The 14,989-nt window shown below is 44.9% G+C and overlaps 1 protein-coding gene across 1 annotated transcript in view; it reads left to right on the forward strand.

Moving 5' to 3' along the window:
• The window catches only part of LOC119164774 (ras-specific guanine nucleotide-releasing factor 2), a 367,674-nt gene that overhangs the window by 288,446 nt on the left and 64,239 nt on the right, over window positions 1-14,989 (forward strand). Inside the window, exons 8-9 of the mRNA XM_075894126.1 lie at window positions 4,272-4,277; window positions 13,739-13,932. Of these exons, the coding sequence (XP_075750241.1) occupies window positions 4,272-4,277; window positions 13,739-13,932 (200 nt within the window). The remainder of the gene's footprint in view (window positions 1-4,271; window positions 4,278-13,738; window positions 13,933-14,989) is intronic.

Below are 14,989 nucleotides of genomic sequence, written 5' to 3' on the forward strand. Positions count from 1 at the left end.
AAGAATGTATTTTCTTTGATAATCATGGATAACTAATTAAATATTCGGTAGTGCCTCGCATTTTATATTCCCATGCTCCTCCCTTCTATTCATTCGTCAGTTCTTTTCATTTCAAACTTGAATTCATAAGAAAGCGCTGAGTTCACCGCTTTTTCGTTCCAAGTTGTAATGTTCAGAGTCTAACGTCTTGGGGGTTTTGAACAAAAGCTTTTTTACGTGGAGAAAGAAGCAAATGTAGTTACTCTTTGCAGCACATAACGCCTCCCGAATAGCGTCAGCATAGAATGTCGCATTTAAGTTCAAACGTTTAAGAGGTAGAAAAGTCATTTACCTTAAAAAACTGGACTCAAAAACTTCCATTATTTATCCAAAGAGAGAAAAGATGATCTGCACAGTACTTCACGAGTCACCCCCTCTCCCTTTTTCTTTCTAAAACCGAAGATAGCTCAATTTTTCTTTCCATCGCAAAGTATGCATACGCGTACATTCGAAAGAACCGCGGTTAATAACTGAGGATAATAGATGTTTCAGCGTTTATTACAGAGAGGCAGTTCTATTTTTTTTCTGTACTTTGTTTAAAAAAAACATCCTCTACGGTCACTACCAGACCACGCAGGGACATTCGCGAGGAAGGAAGGCCTGAATAATGAAGGGAAAATACACTTTTTTCTCGAAAAGCGTTAGGCCCTTTAACGACCACTGACATATTTCGCAGTGTGCCAGTTCACCCACACGAGATCACCGCGACCCGAAGAAATCGTTACAAAGAAATGAGCCTCCGCGTATAAATAGCCTTGCAGAGCCCTCTGTGCTGGGAGTCAGTTGACGGGCGTAAAAATGGCGGCTGCTGCTGGCGTCTCTCGAGAGATGACTGGCTCTCGCCGTAGCACGTGGCTGAAAGGGCTCGAGTGCGCCCGCCATGTCCGCCAAATGAAGATATACGCCCGCGCCGCTCGCGCCCAAAGGTGCACGGAGACCGTCCTTCGCCTGTCGGGTGCAGTTACAAGGCCGCATAGCGTCACGGCCTTATTTATGAAGTCTTTCCCCCACAAGATGTGCGGCCGAGATGAGGAGAGAAGAGCGAAGACAGAGAGGACATTGGCGACATCTTTTTCGTGCCTAGAAACAAATTTTTTTTATGTCTTCGTACGTGAATCTCCCGTGCTCGCTGTTGATAGTATAGGTGACGGCGAACTGTTATAAGTAGGCGAAAAACGACGACGCACTGATGTGACGCGCAGGTTTTCGAGAAGTTCGAACTGGCAAATTGAAAGAAAATGTGACAAAGAAGCAACGAGTGAAGTTCGGCGACATTGATAAAGGTCGCGCTCTAGGCGATGGACTCGCGTGCAGAGCCGCGTCCGCTCCCGAGGGATGGTACCGTCCAGCGTGGAATGATTTGCGAGCGGCATGCAAAGATACGCGCAGTTCTTCCTCTCTCTTTCTCTCTCTCTGTCACTCTTTCTCTTTTCCCCCCTCTCTCTCTCTCATTTTACAGACCCACATTTTGTTCCTGTATTTTTTTTTGTCCCCGATATTTTTTTGCTTCACCAGAACGTCCAAAAACGAGAAAGAACGGCTGATACCGAAATGCATCTTGACTTCACATTTCTGCTGACTCTCTTCGCATCCTTTATCTTGGACCTTAAAACTTTTCTGTTCGAGTTATGATGCTTCTTCCCATTTTCTTTCACCTGAAGGCAATGCTATGCAATGCTGATGCTGAGATTCAGGGAAATTACACACTTTTTTTTCTAGCCCGTGCACTCGCACAGAAACAAACGTAGGAAAAGTGGCAGTCTAAGTTCAGTAAAAAGTGAAAAACACTTTGATATTCCAGTTTAGAATTAGGTTAGGTTGTTCATCTTTATCTATTGCTCATGAAAATAACCACTAGGTGTCCTGCCTTCTAACTAATCAGTGGCTAAGCTATCTGACGTCGGTCATTATCTATAGATAGTCATGTCGACATCATACTGAACTACGCACGCAGAAACCTTTTATCAAAAAGCAACAGGATTTTCTGTCATTAATGCGAGTCATGCGCCCTAAGATAACCTTTCAGGTTGAATAGTCGGTGTCCGCTTTCTTCCTATGACGTTCTAGCCAGTCCTCAGAAGCCTTGTATTTGCTGTTCTCGCGATAAGTTCGCTTAAGCCGAGTCAGTGTAAGCGCTCGCGGCACGTAAGAAACAAATAATAGAGCACGCAAGAAGGTACCGAAAGCACAGTCCAAATAGGCGCACCCATAACACCTTCTAAGTGGGAAAATGCGATTTCTAATACTCGCGTTTTCTCAGCAGAGTACCCCCTGTCAATGATTTCACAAAGGCGAGTGGCCCTCAAACAGGCGCGACCAAGACACAAAGCCGCATTCTTGGCGCGAAAAAGGAGCGCATCTTTTCACGCGAACGTAATAAACAAACAAACAAGACACAATGATATTTTTATTAGTGAGGAAATCCAATACTTTTGCCCTTAAAAGAGGCGCGCGCAGCAGCGTTGAAACAAGTTTCACGGCCCCAAAAGGATCGTGCCTCCTTTACACTGGCAAGGTAAACAATTTCTCCGTCCAGAGTGGTACACCATAAACACCGATGAGTTTTGAGACCGAATAGCGAAGGCGAGAATTTTCGGGCACCCGATGCACACTCGTCTCACTGGGAGGCACAGACGTCCGTGCGTTGATGACCCGCCCTAGAAGGTGCGCGGCCGGGCGACAAAAGAAACGAAGCGAAAGGTATAGCCGATGGAAAGATTGAAAGCTATTTCCTGGTCCCATTATTTATTTTCTTCTTTTACCTCTTATGTTTTTGTCGCTACCGACAGACTCGCCTTCAGCTTGGTCCTCACGGTCTTTTGTGCTAATGCGCCGACGCGGACAAACCTTAAATTCAATCAGGGGACGGGGTTTCCGACACCACTTCCCTTTCGAAAGTCTTGCTCGCTCCTGAGGATCCAGGACGAACAAAAAAAAAGCGAATAAAATGAGAGAGTACCCGACCACCGATCGATGTTGCACAGAGGTGGAGGCAGCTGAAGGGAAGGGCGTTTCTCTGCTGCTTTTTTTTTTCTTTACGGCTCAGTTGACTTTGCAATACGTGCGGTGCATAAAGTGCATCAAGAACAAAGCCGACTTCCAATCAAGGCCGCGTTATTCACGCTAAGCGCACGACCCAACTGCTTCGCCGTGTAGCAGCACAATAGAGTAATTTGCGTCGTCAACGGCCTTCCCCTTCGGTGGCAGAGTGGCTAGGAAACAGTTGTGTGATTGAAGAAGACAATGTTATACTCTACGCAAAGACGCTTGGTTGAACGAGCCTGAAAGGCCACGTTAGCGACGTAAAGAATCGCGGGTTCGAGACGAGCGTGGTATGTTCGATTCTGCGCGTTCCACATCTTCGCTAACTAATATTGAAAAAAAAATAATTGTTACACTTCAGTGCAGATGAACCGTCACGACAAGGAACATCGTTGTATTTTACACGAGAAACAGCAAAAAAAAAAACAACTACGATCGCGACGACCTCACATATTGTTTGCCTCATCAGTTTTTTGTTTCTTTTGTTTCTTAGCCTTTGTCACCATTGATGAGCACTGGTACTACTTTGTAAAACAACAGGCTTAACCACAAAAGAGTAGTTTCACATACGCTACTTGCATTTTACCTTTAAGAAGAAATCAAGATGCTTAACTTATTGCGGCAATAAAGCATGACACTGCTTGCATTTATTGCGTCCGCTTGAATGTTCAACAGAGAAATCATGGGCACCGCATTCTGCTTCCCACCCATAACACTTGAACAATAGAAAATTGACAAGCATCGCACTTGCTCTTATGTAATCTGCAGAGTTTGCCATATGAAAGGAATTGCGTCGATGCTATGCGATGACTACTGCACTACTGTCACAATGTGTGGTTACGTTTTTTCAGTAAGACTGTTCTGTTACACAATTTGTTTATACTAATGTTGCATAACAAGGACACACTGTCGCTGTCACTGTATCCCTGACATTTTTTTGCCACATTCTGCTTGCGAATGTCGAACATTCGAGAACTAAACAAAGGAGCATTCCCAGAACAGCCCTTTCGAGACGACTTACGTCACAGCGGGCTGCGTGGACGAGGAAAAAAAAATAATGAAAACACCCGAACAAGCGGTAGCGGCAGTGTCCAGTGTTTGTCAGTGCATGTTGATACGGACGTCTACTCTGGGTCAGCGTCCTTCATCCGGGCGTTCCCCTTTTTCCGCTTTTCTCCGATTTCTTGAAGGTACAGGTAAGGTTCTTCGCCTTTCTTGCTGTCCTGTCTCCGTGTCACGCTGCTTTCTGTGGCTATCCATCTATATATACGTGCGTATACACCCGGGCATTAAGCTATCTATGGAGGGATGGGGTGATACACATACCAAACACGTACGATCCTGTGGGTAAAATCCCTGCCCCAACATATACTTGTGTGTCCATAGATGTTGTCCATTTATTTATTTTTTAATCTTTCGTTCTGTTTGCTGTCACAGCGTTAAAGAGTGTCGGCCTGTGGCTGCCGCAGTGAACGTAGAGGTGTCGTTCTCTACAGCTCACTGCTGAAGCCTGTACGTAGAGTAGCGCAGCTTTGAACGGCTTTCGTAGGCCAATAGGGCATGCTAGTGCACAAACTCAGCTGCTTGAGTTCAACGTGTATTACTGAAATTTGGAGAGTCAAAGATTTCCCGATATACCTGTTGTGAATCTGGAACAAAAATAGATACATCTGCTCACGCAGGTCTTCAAAATGCGAACTGGCAACGTTTAATTGTGATATGATAGCGGGATTAGAAGAAGGCAATGCGTAGCTGGCACACGCGATTTCAACATGTATGCACTTCTTTTCGCGTTTGTAGGAATACAAGAAAACATGGGAAACTTATCAGATTTTCCTTTTGGCAATCAGCCCAAACTTGATCACCATGTAGGTGATACTCGCCTTATCACGGCTACTCTGACCATGAGAAGCCGCGCAAGGAACACGGCGAAGGGAAAGTAAGATCCAAGTGAGGAGCTTTACTTAAGTATAGGGCACCTGAGTTGTCGGCGTTGACCACACTCGCAGTAGCCAGCGGGAACCCGAACGAGGGGCTCCATTCAAAGCAACATAGAAGCATAACGTTATTAAAGTTGTTCCGTTTTTATTAATGTGTCGTATGGGCAAGCTTACATGTAGAAGTAAATCATCTTTGGTTTGGTTTATGGTCGAGCACAGCAGCAACATTTTTCAAACGAAAAACTTGATACGCAGAATGTCCATCTCTTGCTTTTTGTACTTGAAGGTACGAAATGTGAGCCGGTGATGATGTGCGTGCAATAAAACACGGGATATACATGCATCCGCGAACGTTGGTCGGTTATGACGATTTGTATAGTGAAGATAACACAGCGCGAACCTCGCTATAAACACCCAGTTAGGTCTTACAGGCATCATGACATACGAGACTTGCGGAAAAGTAAGTATTAAGCTACAGCCTCCACAGTTTTTTTTTTTTGTTCAAAGCCATTATCTGAGCGGAACATGAACTAAAGTTCTAACCAATCACGATAGCCTGTTACTATGGTCACGCTACGTCTGCATCTATCAGCTAGCGAAAATGTGTCTCCCGAGAAGTTCAGCGCAATTTGTTAAAAGGCACTCCCGTAACCCAACCTCAAAGCGAGCGAATGTTCTCCCGAAGACATCTCATGTTTCCAGAGCTTTTTCCTGCGCCGCACAACTTACGTTTCGTTTAAAGCTCGACTTGATTGCGAAGCAGCGATTGTTATCAACAAACGCCGCTCACTCGAAATACATTTCCGCAAAAACTCGCTGATGTAGCGACATTCAGAAGCAATCTTTTTTTTTAATTTTAATCACAACCCCGCTCGTTTGTGTATCATAACAACTCGACACTGCCACTAATAACTGACGTTCACAATGATGAGTAATTTAGCGGATCCTTTTACCTCACCCGTGGCCGAAAACAACCGAGGAGGGGCAAGTTTTTCAGAGCGCGCCCATTTGAGTACTCTATTTGTTTGCATCTCCAATCAGAGCACACAGTTCCTACCACTTGCGGTTCGTGTTGCAAGCCGTGCAACAAGCCTCGAGGCTAGACGTCGTCCGTTACTCCGCAAGCTGAAGGGGCGAGGGAAGAGCAATGACGCCGCGACAACAATGGACGGGCGCCCTCTATCGCGGCATGCGTTCTCTTGTTCGACGTACGGCTCGCGCTAATGAGGTGGCACTCGTAACCCGAAGCTCGCCGTTTTGGCGGAGAGGTCGCGAAAGAGGAGGAGGGGGAAGAGGATCCAGCGTTCCTTACTCGAAACGTAAGCCGAACTTAAGAGAGGCACACTGTGTGGAGCGCCTCGCCTTGCCATTCGCGCTCACGGGCGTTCTCCTGCGTTGCCGCTGTTTTCAGAAAAGACCGGATTCACATTGCACGACTCTTTCTTTCAACGGAGAAGAAGATGAAAAAAAAAAACTGCCTCGTGTACCAAATTCTGAGGATGCGGAGAAAGAAACATCCCTCTTCAATCATAGAGATTGCTTCAGCGATTTTTTTTGTCGAAGTGCAAACATCGCAAACGGAACAAACAGCGGCAATTATAATTACGGAGGCTTTTAAAAAGCGCGTAGGGTACTATAAAGCATTTCGCTGAGCCTCGCTCATTTTCGATGACGCGTGCTCGTTGTAAAACAAGACCTTCCCCACGCAGAAACGTTTTCTATGGAACGACATCGCTGAATGAGATACTTGGTTGCAACTTGACCAAAACAAAATTACAGCTGAAAAAAAAGCTCTGGGTAAACAAAAAGCATCGTGAAAGAAGAAAGGATGCGTTATTTTGACGAATCAGCGAGTCGGGGTTTGCCTCGCGTATACAGTTTCAGAAGATACAGTAGAAACAAAAATAAAAAGTCAAAGGCATCGTACAGCCCGAGGGAAAGACCACTGCATCGCGTTCACATGAATAATCGTAAATTAAATCATACAACTACCATAATTAAGACTTTATATGTATGATTCGTAGAGACAGCTGTCACGAAAAAAAAAGTATTTGATCTAACCGGATGGTTATGCTCATCACACGAATAAACAATTACTTGTTCGCAGCAAATTGGAATGTGTGACCACCTCTAGAGAAAAACAAACGTAGTACAGATAAGACATTTTACTGAATTATGTGTTCGCCTCGTATCAAGCAACGCGGGCAGTCTGTGAGTGCGGGAATCCTTCTGACTGAGAGAAGATACAGAGAAAACTAGAAGACTGTACATGACGGAAGGGCTGCCTAACAGCGGTAGTTGTGGTCGAGTGAATCTTGCCAGGAAGAACGAATAAAAGGAGACACGAAGGCGTGATTCTTAGCAGAAACCCAACTGACCCAATAAAGTACGTAGAGGTTCTCGTCATGGACCTATGTACTGTAACTGCTGAGCAATTGCTGAATTTCGTCTCGCGATAAAGCGGCTGGAAGCCGCACGGTGCCAAACAAATATAGACAAATGTACGTACCCCCCTTCCCTTATACTTATGCAGACTGAAGTGCTATGCGTTGTAGTTCCCATATACATTGGAGCCGGATTTCCCTCTAGTGTATTATTAGGGAACTCATTGCCACTACCGGTGGCCGTATAGTTCACGTGAAAGAAGGTCCTACAGGTGGCGCAGGGAATATCTCCAAGGCTGATTATAAGTACCGCTGCTGACTGCGAGTCAGGGAATAACCGGTCAGGGAATGCCGCAAAGCTTGGCAAGTGATTCGGTACTTAGTGTGTTGGTGCGGTTAGCGTGGCGCGAATGGGCGGGCAGAACCACATCAACAGAGCAACAACAAAAAAATTGTCTCGCTGGTTGAGTACCGGTAACGCACATTATGACTGAAAATATGTCCGAACAAAAACAGAGTAAAAAGCCATCGCAATTTCGGTGCTATAGCGTTGTGTTGAACTTTGCGATGCTTCACACAATACTGAGGCATAATTTATACGGGTGGCATTGTCGGTGATTTTTGACGCACAGGTATGAAGCACATAATTGTTAAAGAGGCGAGTGTGAGAGTTCAAATTAAGGTATTCGCTCGTCGACAGCCGCGTTGTTCCATGCAGTGACGTACCATTATTTCGTAAAAACTGCAAGGACACCGGAACTGGCAATCACCGTTGCTTTGCAATTTCATCTAAGTTTTTATTAAACGACGACATTAAATAAACGCGTAATGGGAGAGCTCGTATTCCACTCAGAGAATCGTACAGTGACATGTTCTTCGGAACAAACTCTGTAGGCGAGCCGCTTCACTCCCGAGTTTTAGATAGATTCCATAGTACGCAAATAGGCAAAGGGGAGGCTATATACGCCTTAGCAAATAGTAGCATTGCCTTTGCTAGCCGAACAGCATACGCCGAATGAGACCACAAAATTGCCCCACAAGCAGTGAGGCCCTTTCTCTGTCGGTATTTGTTTTGTTTTCGCATGAGAGCCCTTGACGATGCCTTTTCTATCGCACGTCCTTGCATCGCATCCCCAGATGTACGAAGGTGGACATCGCCTGATCGCTACGCTCGGCAGGCAGAGTGCCACTGCAACACGGGAAAAAAAAACTGCGTTCTTCCATTGACGGTGTAAATACGGCGCTCTGTTCGAAACGCTGTACTCGGGAACTACGAGTCCTCGGCCTTTCGTTTTTTTATGAATCGAAAACAGTCCAACACTCGCGCAAGATAGAAAGAGAACACGAAGCATCTTCTATTACGCGGTAGGCGTTACCGCCGTATTGGAACACAAGTGGGCTGTACTTAGCTTCTTTTACATTACACCACGAATAAAACCAGAGGCGCTTTACATAACAGACACCTGACTTTTTATTTCAATAGTTCGCCCACAAAAAACAACCTTGATGCCGCCACCGCTACCAGAACAAAACGAAAAAAAAATATCGAGAAAATGACTTTGGAAATAGAATATTAAACAAGTGTTGACGTTGCGAGATAAAAGTTAGAAAACAATGTTCCTAACTTTGCATACTGAAAAATACTTTGTGTTCATGATTTGATTGAATATATGACTGATTCACGCTAAATTGGAGTCTATTTCACGATTTTGATTTTCACAGCATTTTCTCTAGCCTAGCCTTTCCAGAGTCCTCAGCTTTTGGTTTCCAAACATACTATTCTTATTTTATTTTGTAGTTACGTGGAAGTAAGACCACTGACTCACTGGAAACCCACACTACAGCTCATACAAAACCATAGCTTTCTGCACCTTCCTCCCAGACACTTGTTAGGCGTCCTGAAATATTGGCCTCTCTCTCAATACTACGTACGCCCAAATGTACGGTGGTCCGCAAGCTTAGCGCGAACGCTCTGCGGCATGTCCTGAAACGATTTGATTGACGCCAGCAACGCGCAGCTTCAGGCTCTGTAGCCGAGCTTTTACGAATGCATGCTGACATAGTATCAAAGCATACCGAGGCATTACATCGGCAACAGTGCCCAGCGCTTCGCAGCTGGCATCAGTCAAACCAGTCCAGGCTTCGCTGCGGAGCGTTCGAGTTGAGCTTACGGACGCCTTTACATCCTAATTTGTACAGAGCAAATCACATAGTGATGGAAAGCTGATCTGCAATTGAAATCAGGAAGATTTCACGCGTTTCCCGTGTAAAACACGCTATACGTATCATACAAACTACAATATGACGTAAGGAGTGACATTCGTACAAAAGCTAAACGTACAACTGGGAATAGATGCAGTAAAGACGCACCTGCCTGAAAAACATTCATATATACAGGTACGATGTTTTGGCGTGTTATGTCTAGTTCTCATAAAAACCATCGTCCTGAATTGAGGTCAAGAAATCTTTCGCCTCGAGCCTGCTCAGGGCAAGCCTACCCTACGCCAGGGAGAATGCACAGCTAAATGCGCGAAATGAATTCCAGAGGAAACCATTGCGCCTGCTGCAATTCCGCGGGCAGACGCGTTCTCCAGAAGTAGTGGCTCCACTAACGAACCTTGCGACCTGGGCACAAGCCAATGAGCGAGCACTGTTGGCGCCTAATGGTCGCTGAAAAAAGGTGGCACGCCTGAGAGTCCCCAGCTGCCCCAATTAGAGCTGAAACTGCGCCGGGCACATCTGGATGTCATCACAGTGCCCATCCACGCTGTACGCCTGGCCCCGACAATAACGCTAGCTCGAAACGAAAGCACGCTACAGCTCGCGCTCGGTTACCAGCAGAAGCGTCCCGTCAATTACATCGCTGCCGTGTGACACGCGCATCGCTCTCGCAGTGCTTAGAGAAAGTAGCCGCTACATGAACGTGAAGCGAGCGCAAGAGTTCCTTCCGACCATGCCGTTAATCGCGTGACAAATGAATGTTGTTAACTCGCAGTGAACGGTGGAAACAAGCACCCACGGCCGAACTAACATGCTCGTAAGTAACAATGTACTATATAGTCCCCTATGAGCTAGAAATCGCGAACTCCATCTTACGCTGTAATCGTTTGTGAGACGACTACGATCAGCCAATCCTTACGCTGGGCATATAACTAGCGAAAGCTACCGACCAACCGGAAAAAGAATTTACGAAAGAACGCTTTCGTGAGCATGACCCTTAATGTTGCCTTAATTTTGCCTATATATATATATATATATATATATATATATATATATATATATATATATATATATATATATATATAGGTATGGGATATGGCACAACGGGAGCGTTGTCAACAAGGATAAATATATTTATTTCCCAACAGTTTCGGGAGGGGACCTCCCTTCATCAGGGGATGAGTTATACTGACATGAGCTTCCAAACATCCTTGCTGCCGCGTCCCTCTCGCCTTGAAAGACGTTTGCGAGAGTGAGAGGGAACTGGAAGAAGGAAAAAAAGGAGAAAAAAGACGAAAAAAGAAAGAAAAGAAAGAAAGTAAAAAAGAGGAAGAACCACTGTCAACACTGAGAACGAAGCCAACTGTGGTTCTTCCTCTTTTTTTACTTTCTTTCTTTTCTTTCTTTTTTCGTCTTTTTTCTCCTTTTTTTCCTTCTTCCAGTTCCCTCTCACTCTCGCAAGCGTCTTTCAAGGCGAGAGGGACGCGGCAGCAAGGATGTTTGGAAGCTCATGTCAGTATAACTCATCCCCTGATGAAGGGAGGTCCCCTCCCGAAACTGTTGGGAAATAAATATATTTATCCTTGTTGACAACGCTCCCGTTGTGCCATATCCGATACCTTCACGAAGACTAACTGGCCCATTGAATTATTACTCCCACTATATATATATATATATATATATATATATATATATATATATATATATATATATATATATATATATATATATATATATATATATATATATATATATATATATATATATATATATTGAAGGGAAGGCACGACAGGTCCGGGTATTGTTCTATACAGAATGAACTTGCAGGTAACAGATTTTAAACGGAAATTGGCTTTACAATTTCCTTTTCAAATATGCTATCTGCGAGTTCATTCAATAATATATATATATATATATATATATATATATATATATATTCAGGCTATTTTCCCGCATCAGGTGAGTAGAGCACAACGACTCACCACGAGTAAACACGATACGGTGTGCTTTAACAACCCTTCTCCTTAAATTCTGCAAGGAGCTCCTCTAAAGACGCGTCTACGTCAGTCTGACTTCACAAAAATGCAAGACCACTCAGCTGCAATATTTTTGTTCCTCAATCGATCTGATAGTACAATGAAGCGCCATGGCACCTTCACTGAATACGTGCATATCTTGTATGGGTGACGAATAAAAATTCGCCACGAGATTCCTTTAGCGCATTACATCAGAGCGAGCGTCTTTTCTTTGTTTGAGTTTATTCAATTACGTGACATGTAACACGAAAATACACTGTATACGTGGTTTGGTGCGAAAGGGGGAAAAGCTGCATTTCACAGCTTGACTGGCCCCTTCACCCAGAAAAAAAAATCTAAACTACAAACTACGTCATCGAATGATGGACACCTCCACGTGCGACAGTGGGGCGCTGCCAACGAGCCCATGCGTTGCTTGTGGCTGCACGCGGGATTGCACGCGCCTTGAGCATGGTTCACTGAGCATGCTGGCATGGCGGCTGCACGTCATTGGGCATGACGCATCCGCGGGTGGACAAAGCCTGATGCCTCGTGCTCTTTTATAACAATATACGTGCAGTGTCTGTACGCTTATCGCTGTTGCTTCCACTTGGCTTTGCCGTGCGGCGCCTCGAGCCTGGACTTCCCTATAGCTCACGTTTAACGGTGTTTTTAAGAGGCGGACGAGAATGCTCGAAATGTTCGAAACATGTCTTGGTTAGGTTGCGCAAGAGTCTCGTTAGAATTCACGTAGTTCTTGAGCGAACAAGTGACAATAAAGATAAGTACATTGCGTTACACCATCAGATTCTTTACCTAAATAATATTACTGAACTAAGTGTCGAACTATTTAAATTGATATCGAAGAATTGAAATTTCAATAGTGCAGCTTTGTGTAAGTCGCCACGTGGAAATTACGCTGCAACTAACAAAGGTTTCTCTTTACCTGTTAACAATACTGATTTAAAAAAAAAACTTCATTACTAACCCCAAACAAAGCTTATTCATTCATTGTCCTTCTCGCGAGTGAAAAGAGTGCAGGCGTCCGCAGCTGCCATAAAATATTTTTGCGGTCCTCCCATGCAATCCGAAGTTGCCACTACAGACACTTACGTGAAATCAGTGCACAAACCACGTCTCTGTTATCTACCAATACTCAATAGACACAAGCAGTTCTTGAAGAAGCGATGAGTAATATGGAGTGGTTAGTGTTTTGCGTCTCATTTATGAGGGACGCCGTTATGGAGGGCCGCGGAAATTTCGGCCACCTGAGGTTCTTAGACACACATCTAAATCTAAGTACACGGGCCCGTGGCATTTCGCCTCCGTCTAAATGCGGATGCCGTGACCGGGATTCAATTCAATTCAGTTTCAAAATTTGTTTTATTATTTTCTTGTACAAGACACAAGAAACAAAAAAAAATGTTGGAGCTAAAGGCATATAGCCTGACAGAGGACCCAACACCCTTGTACACAGTTCGTACATCAAAAAATAAAAATAAAAAAAACAGCTTTCGCGGCATCAGTCCTTCATGAACAAAAAAAGCAACAGAGAAAAGATAGCTGCCAAAACATATCATGTTACGTTGAATCTGACTGACTGTACAAATCTTGTAACATACTTACTACATAACACACTTAAATGACAATCACTCGGAAATAATCAGACTATAACATTAGAGACATGTGATACATACCATTATATTTTATAGTTAATAAAATACATGCAGTACAAGATTTCCATCGATCCCGCTACCTTCAGGTCAGCAGTTGAGTACATTAAACACCAGAACACCACATTGGGTGAACCGTTAAGTAAAAGGCATCTCACTGGCTCTCGGAAAAGAATCCGGCTCGAGGCGCCGCCCGGCTCGTACTTCTGTCGTAAACTGACGGGTGTCACAGGCCGCCGCCAGGGGTCACCTCGGTGCCCCGGCTGAGGCCGTTGTCACCCCCTGTTCGTTCGACGTGTGTGCGTACGCGCGCTGGTGCGCGTCTTCTTTCTCTCCGCTCCGTCCTCCACTGGTCCACCGCCCCAATTCCCCGTTGGTCCCGGTACATCCCCCGTCCGTCCGTCCACGTCCCGGACGCCCCGCAGGAGATCTGTTCGACATGCTCCTTCCGATGCTGACGATCTACCAAGAGTACGTCCGCAACCACCACTACAGCCTCCAGGTTTTGGCCGAGTGCAAGCAGCGCGACAAGTTCGCCGCCATACTGCAGCGACTCGAGGAGAAGACCGTGCTCCAAGGCAGGACCCTGGAGACCTTCCTCACTTATCCCATGCACCAGGTATTGCTTCGTCAAGAGTGCGCATTTACGAACACTTAGGCCCGTGTTCACAAACCAAATTTTGGCAATACGTCCAGTTTCCCTCTACCCTATGTACTCTATACATAAGCCATAAGGGCACGAAAATGGTAACAGGGTAAAAAAAATCAAGGTTGGTTAATGAAAACTAGCCAACTTTGTACAGCAAGCGCAAAAAAGGCGTAAAGCCGATAAGGAAAACTGGAGGAAGGATGAGGTTAGTATCTGAATACAGACCTTAGAGACGACCAAAACAACAATGAAAAGCCCACACAATAACAAAAAATACGGTACGATTACTCGCACATCACCACCAATGTCTGTAAGTGTGCCTTCTTCATACTTGTATTGAGTTATCGCTTTCTTTTTTTTTTCACCGTATACACTTGTACGAGACAGCCTAACTTTTCACAATTACCTAACGACCATTGTAGCACACTTTCCACCCATTTTTGGAGTCGTACTTCAGGCTTTTTTTTTTTTTGTCTAGATTGATAGAGCAACCGCGGCCGATGCTAAACTCGCTTTGTACTGCTGCTGCGACGAGGAGAAAGCGAAGAGCAAGAGAGGGGGAGAAAGAACTGCAGGGGAATTTACCAGTGGCAAAGTACTCTCACATTCGCGACTTCACTAACAATTTTTATTATTATACAGCTCTGTTAAGCGGCCGATAACGCAGAAACCGCGTGCCTGTGCTTCCACTTGTTCAATATCTCGTCCGTAGATATCGAAGTCTCTGCACGGGTAAAGCTAATTCAGCCACTTTAATTTCAGACGGACCACTGTTTACGTTAAGCATACCTTATTCGAGATTTTCACGGTTGCAGATATCACTCAGTCATTGGATCGCCGCCAAGTAATACTTGCACTTAGCGCTATATGTCAACGGCGCGAAGATTGCCTTGAAACGTCGAAAGACATGGCGAAAACAGTGTTACGTCGGTCATTATGTCGATATCCTTTGTGCTGGGACGTATGTTCTTGTCCGAAGAGATGCTTTGCACGCGTAACGCTTTCGACATCACGCTACCGCGCTCTC

Source organism: Rhipicephalus microplus, chromosome 1, assembly GCF_043290135.1.
Source record: "Rhipicephalus microplus isolate Deutch F79 chromosome 1, USDA_Rmic, whole genome shotgun sequence".
Lineage (NCBI taxonomy): Eukaryota > Metazoa > Arthropoda > Arachnida > Ixodida > Ixodidae > Rhipicephalus > Rhipicephalus microplus.